The sequence below is a fragment of the Crinia signifera genome, chromosome 8 (assembly GCF_055691185.1).
Source record: "Crinia signifera chromosome 8, ASM5569118v1, whole genome shotgun sequence".
Classification (NCBI taxonomy): domain Eukaryota; kingdom Metazoa; phylum Chordata; class Amphibia; order Anura; family Myobatrachidae; genus Crinia; species Crinia signifera.
Genome location: NC_139224.1, coordinates 157,204,908 through 157,210,907, shown reverse-complemented (window position 1 = coordinate 157,210,907; position 6,000 = coordinate 157,204,908). Strand labels below are relative to the sequence as shown.

Sequence of the window (6,000 nt, the reverse complement as noted above, 5' to 3'; positions counted from 1 at the left end):
ATGTTTGGGCAATGTGGATCTCCTAATAAATAGACAAGACAGGGAAGTGAGAGTAAGGAAGAGCCTGGAAGTCATCAATGTATCTGTAGCGGGGCTCACCGGGATAAGCTCATCCTTGGTGTTCTTTCTCTCAAGAGTCGTAAGTTCGTCTGGGGAGAGCAGGCAGAGGCGCAGTTCCCGCACCACATCCTGTGCGACCACAGACACGGACACATCCAGAACCGCCTGAGACAGGAACAGGGTAAAATCTAACGGGCGTCAACTTAAAGCGGCACACAGAGGAATTCTAAAAACCTGACTTTATATTGGTAAAGCAATATAAAAATTTCTGGAATGATGCTAAATCTCAAATAGAAAATATTTACTTTAGTTACAGAGGGATAAAAATTACATTAGTGTTAGATGGTTCTACAACTGACGAATCATTGTACAAATCCAAATGAAATGAAAATAAATGACATTTGTTTTTATTGACTCTTAAATGCTTCACCGGTGACAGCGTTGTTGCACCAGTCTGGGGATAGGACAGCACCAGAAGAGGACACTCACTGAGCTGACGTGGGCCCATTCCCGCACGGCCTGGATAAGAGGAACTTCATCGATATTCAGCCGGTCGCTCTGCAGGATGCACACAACTCCCAGGTCTGACAGCTCCCGGAAACTCTGCGTCTTAATGATTTCCTGTGAGAATGAGGAAAGACTGGCTATGAAATGTCTCAGGGCTGGATGCTGAACAGGACTGTTCACATGGCGCATCCGGGGATATAATAACCAGCGGCAGAGAACTGTGGATCAGTGAAACATGCACACATGCTCAATTGGGCTCTCCCCGGCCTTGCAAAGCTTTGAAGCGTACGCTACTGCTGCTGCATAACCTAGTCCTGAGGCGGCTTCTCCAACCCCCTGTCTCATGCCTTGATCATCTCTGCCTACTTACATTCTGCCATCAGGCCACCTCCCACTTGCTTGCACCTCATGTCATCTGTCTGTCGCCCCTTGCTACTAGATTAGCTCCTCAGAGCAGGACCCTCTTCTCCTCAAGTTTTTTATACCCCGTTCTCACTGCCGCAAAAACCCGGGTATTTGCCAGGGCAAGCAGTAATTTCTTGTGTTGCGTCTCTTTGTGAAAGGGTCTTTGTGAAATTCCCGGGTGTTATGCCCCGGGAATTACACACAGGTTTTTTGCAGGGTTATTCCTGGGTAATACATGGGTGTGTGGCAGTGTAAACAGGTTAGACCCGGGTTTTTCTCACAAAATGCCTCCTGGTGCGTGTATGGGCATGCACCCATGGGAAACTTAAAAAAAAAATTGTTTAGGGTGCAGGGTGGCGGGCGGGATCATCCTGCACACACAGAGGGAGAGAGAGGACAGGCAGCAGCTGTCTCTCCCCCCAGCTCAGCACATGGGACTGAGCAGCGTGTGCTGAGCTGGGAAAAGAGGCTGGCAGCTTGGGCTGCAATTAGCAGCGAGCTGGATTACTCCATGCCTTATAGTCAGCCCTAACTGGCATCTATGGGCTGCAGATGAGCAGCTTTTGACCCATTTACACCACTGTCCCCATTGGTGCGGGTCGTGAGCTGGCGCTTGGAGATTACATCATCTCCAAGCGCTGGGAAATCCACCAACAAGGACGCCCCGTGATGCAGACAACACCCTGGTGGCAGTCCAGCACTGGGGAAGGCTATCGGGCTGCCCCAGCCTCCATCCTTGCGCAGTCTGCGAGGTGAATGGATGCTGCACACAAGCATTTATTCACCTCCTCCCTGGCTCCGCTGCGGTCTGCATAGTACAGCAGACAGCAGCGGGGGCTGCATGCCGCTTCTCCCAACCCTCCATACTGATCACAGAACGCTGCGGTCAGGAGGTATCGGCTCCCCCATTGATGTAAACAGGGCTGCCCGTTTACACTGCCACCTGGCAAATTTCCCATGTAGGATTACCGTGGCTCCAACCCAGGATATTTTTCAAGGACGCATTCACACTGAGCCCTGAACCGGGTTGACCCAGCAACATCCCAGGAAATGTGTTTGTTATAGAAGGGGTATTAGGGGCAAAATGTATTCAAAAAAGAGATAATTTCGCTTACATTTTAAAGGGTTTGACTAGCCCTTTTTTGCAGCAGCTAACATTGGGTAAACAGCCCAGATTAAGCGCTCTACACAGTTTACTGTATTTCTTTGCAAAATGTATTCAGCCTGAAGAAGTCATAAGGTGGTCGTGATAAGGCACCAGCCAATCAGCTCCTAGTTTTTACTCTCTCCTCTGTGCAACTCTTTTTTACATGCTAGACCCGTGTACAGGCGTTATTACATTACATTAGGGCTCTGCTGACAGCAGATGTCAGCAGCCTGTAACTGAGAGACAATAGCACTGAGCAGCGGGGACAAAAAAGCCACCGGGGGGCAGCTCAGCCCAACGGATATAGCACAGCCTACAGGGCAGAGAAGGGGGATGTGAAGACCCCTGACCTCTACTTATCTATTCCGACATGTAGATCAGGACCAGAGTTCCTGCAGGGAAATCAGTGATTTGTGCCAGTAAAAACAGTATAATCCACTAATCAGACAGATTGTGTTGTTTGACATTTGTGCAGATTAGATTTCCAAACATACAAAAAGAGATAAACAACTCATCAGTCGCAAAACTACACAAGTCAGACAAACTCAGGGCAGACCTGTACAAATCTCATCCATTAAATGTGCCATACAATGAACAATGACCATGGGATGTGCAGTTGGTGTATACAACCTGGAGGATGGATGGACGGATCAATACCAGGGTTGCCTACCCTCCCGGAATGGCCGGGAGGGTCACTGCATTTTAGCCCCGCCCCCCACCGTGCAATGCCTGAAATGCCGGCATTGTACGGCAGGGGGCAGGGCTAAAATGATGCGATCACTCTAGACATGCCCCAATAGGGCAGTCCATCCATGGCTCCACCCCCAAACCAACCCTTTTTTCCTCCCGTGATGGCCCCGCCGCCCCTGCTTCACTGAGATGGCTGCCCTCAACAACCAAAAGGTCGGCAACTATGATTAATACCAGGGCTATTTTTCAGTAGGCTCCAGCAGGAACTGAGGGGTAGATTTATTAAAGCGGCGCCTATCGCGCCGCTATAACAGTTCCTGCTTCACCTCATTAGCGAGGCGAAGCAGGAGGGGACACCGACAAGATCTACTAAGATCTTGCCGCCGGAGTGGGGGAGCGCTAACTCCCCCCTCCGGCGATGTCCCTCCTGGAGACAGCGCATCAGTTAATACTGATGCGCCGTCTCCTTCCCCCCCGGCCGGCTCACTGCGCATGCGCGGGATCTCGCTAGTCTCGCGAGATCCCAGCGCAGATCAGCCCCAGCAGCAGGGACAGCGCTGTCCCTGTTGTTAGGTATAGGCATCGCCGTCTGCAGCTGGCGAAGTCGACAGCTGCAGGCGGCGAAACGGTCAGCGATGCTGACCGTTCATAAATCTGGCAGGAGGCAGGGGCGCAGTGCAAAACATCGCCCCTGCGCTATGCCTCCTGCCCCACACCTCCGGCGTTAGAGTAAACGCTCGGCGGGTGTGATAGATCAGGGGAAGCGCTATCCCCTGCTATAACGCACGGGGATAGCGCATATTCCCCTGATCGACGTTTAATAAATCTACCAGTGAGGCCCTTATTCTAGTTCACTCTTTCTGACAAAATATTTGTTAGATGGACAAAACCATGTGCACTGCAGGTGAGGCAGATGTTACTTGTGCAGAGATAATTAGATTTGGGTGGGGTTTTACACCTGCCTCACCTGCACTGCACATGGTTTTGTCCATCTAAGAAATATTTTGTCAGAAAGAGTGAACTAGAATAAGGGCCTCAGTTCCTGCTGGAGCCTGCTGAAAAATAGCCCTGATTAATACTACTCACCCGAGTGTGGTGCTCAATGAACGACAGGCATCTGTGCTTCAGGTCGGTCTGTCCGAAAGTGACGGCGGCCTGGAAGCAAAAAACATAATTACACCAAGAAATTATTACACCAGGAAATTAGCATTTGGCGACACTGCTATGGGGCACATTTATTAAACCAGCAATAAAGTGGCTGGTACTTTATCACCGACCAATCAACTCCTACCTTTCATTTTTCAAACCCATATGGAAACAAAGAGGGGGTGTACCAGCACTGGCTGTACAAATATGTAGACCAGACGGTTTCTGAAAAATTATTACAATTTATTCTACATAAATATAAAAACAAATATAATAAAACATTGATAAGTATCTAGAGAGCACAAGATGTTATGTCCATAGAATATGGAGCTCCACAAATAGTGGCTTTGTTGAATGAATTTGTGGAGCTCCATATTCTATGGTGATAAGGGCGGAGAAGTGAGCCAGAGTAAAAGTGGCCCAATCAGCACTGAAGTAACATCTATAATGTGTATATAAATAAATTATACAGAGCAGCTGATTGGTTGCCATGGGCCACTTCTCCTCTGGCTCACTTCTCCTCCCATCTACCCCTGAGTCAGACACCACTTAACCAGTAGGGGGTCAGACCATGAGGATACGCTACATATCTCCCCTGTATGCTCAGCTACAATGGGATAACCCTGAGGGCCTGTCACCCCCAGTATGAAGCAGGACTTTGTAGATTTAACAAACTTATCTCCCAGGTAATGGAACCGGCAGATGACCCCACTCCGCGGGATTACCTGTAATGCTTCACACACCATGTCCACGGTCAATGTCTTGCTGATAAAAGCCACGCAGATCTGCAATATGAACACAGGGACAGTAATGAGCAGAGAGAACAGTCAGCAACTTATAACGCCCCTCTCCAGCTGCCAGCGCCAAACATGCCTTGCTAGCCTTTGGCATGATGGGACATGTAGTTCCTCACAGTGCCAAGGCTAGCGTAGACTGTGAGGCTAGTAATGTTCCAACATGAGTGAACATGCTTTACCAATGTGACCGCTGCAGTAGATTTCCTGTCACCAGCTGCTGGTAATTAGTCAGTAAACCTGTTAGGTAAAGTCTGAAAGCTTTAACAGGTTTACCGTAAGACTGGCAGTGCGTGTAACACAAGTCAAGTGAGATTTATATGGTGATAAAACTCCTTAGTGGCCTCCTCCTTGTGCGAACAGTGGTAAGGTAATGGGCTCTACGCACGGATCAATTTCAGGGCATTTTATAAGCGATATCACAGGATCGCTTAGATAATGCCCCTACATCGCTCTGTGTGTACGGCCATAGTGATGCGGGCCAGCATGCTGGATAAATCTATTACATTATTTATATAGTTTCTTATATAGCGCACACATATTCCGCAGCGCTGTACAGAGACTATTTAAACATTCACATCAGTCCCTGCCCCAGTGGAGCTTACGATCTATATTCCCTACCACATGTACACGCACACGCAGACATTCTAGGGTTAATTTGCTGGGAGCCAATTAGCCTACCAGTATATTTTTGGATTGTGGGTGGAAACTGGAGTACCCGGAGGAAACCCACGCAAGTATGGGGAGAATATACAAACTCCGCACAGTTAGAGCCATGGTGGGAATTGAACCCATGACCTCAGTGCTGTGAGGCAGTAATGATAACCATTACACCATCCATACAGCCCCACCAGTCAGGGCCAGTGTTCACACCGGAGAACACTGGTCCTGACAGATTGCTGAGCCCGCACATCGTTTTGCAGCGCTGTGTGCTGGGCGATCTTGCAGAGCCTTCGGAGCGATCTAGCATCGTCTCTGCAATCTCCCAGTGTGTAGGCCCATTTAGACTGCAACAAACACAGATAAGAGATATATATTACCAAGCATGGGTTTATTGTTGTTCTGTTTTTGTCTTGAAATAGGACCTAGTAATGTCTTGGCCGCTATCTACAAAATGTATATAAAGGCCTTTTGGGTGTGGCCCAGCCTCTATGATTCAGACAAGTGAAGAAGATTTTGCCTCCATTTCAATGATACAGAAACATAAAGCAGAGTCAATGTACAACTAATTGAAATTTATGCATTAGATGT

At 48.5% G+C, this 6,000-nt stretch overlaps 1 protein-coding gene across 1 annotated transcript in view; it reads right to left on the bottom strand.

Moving 5' to 3' along the window:
• Nucleotides 1-7: 7 nt before the first annotated feature.
• Nucleotides 8-6,000, bottom strand: part of BTBD19 (BTB domain containing 19) — a gene marked incomplete at its 3' end in the record, with an annotated part of 48,416 nt that continues 42,423 nt past the window's right edge. Inside the window, exons 4-8 of the mRNA XM_083157487.1 lie at nucleotides 4,681-4,740; nucleotides 3,896-3,964; nucleotides 550-681; nucleotides 100-225; nucleotides 8-22 (exon numbers count right to left, since the gene is read on the bottom strand). Of these exons, the coding sequence (XP_083013613.1) occupies nucleotides 8-22; nucleotides 100-225; nucleotides 550-681; nucleotides 3,896-3,964; nucleotides 4,681-4,740 (402 nt within the window). The remainder of the gene's footprint in view (nucleotides 23-99; nucleotides 226-549; nucleotides 682-3,895; nucleotides 3,965-4,680; nucleotides 4,741-6,000) is intronic.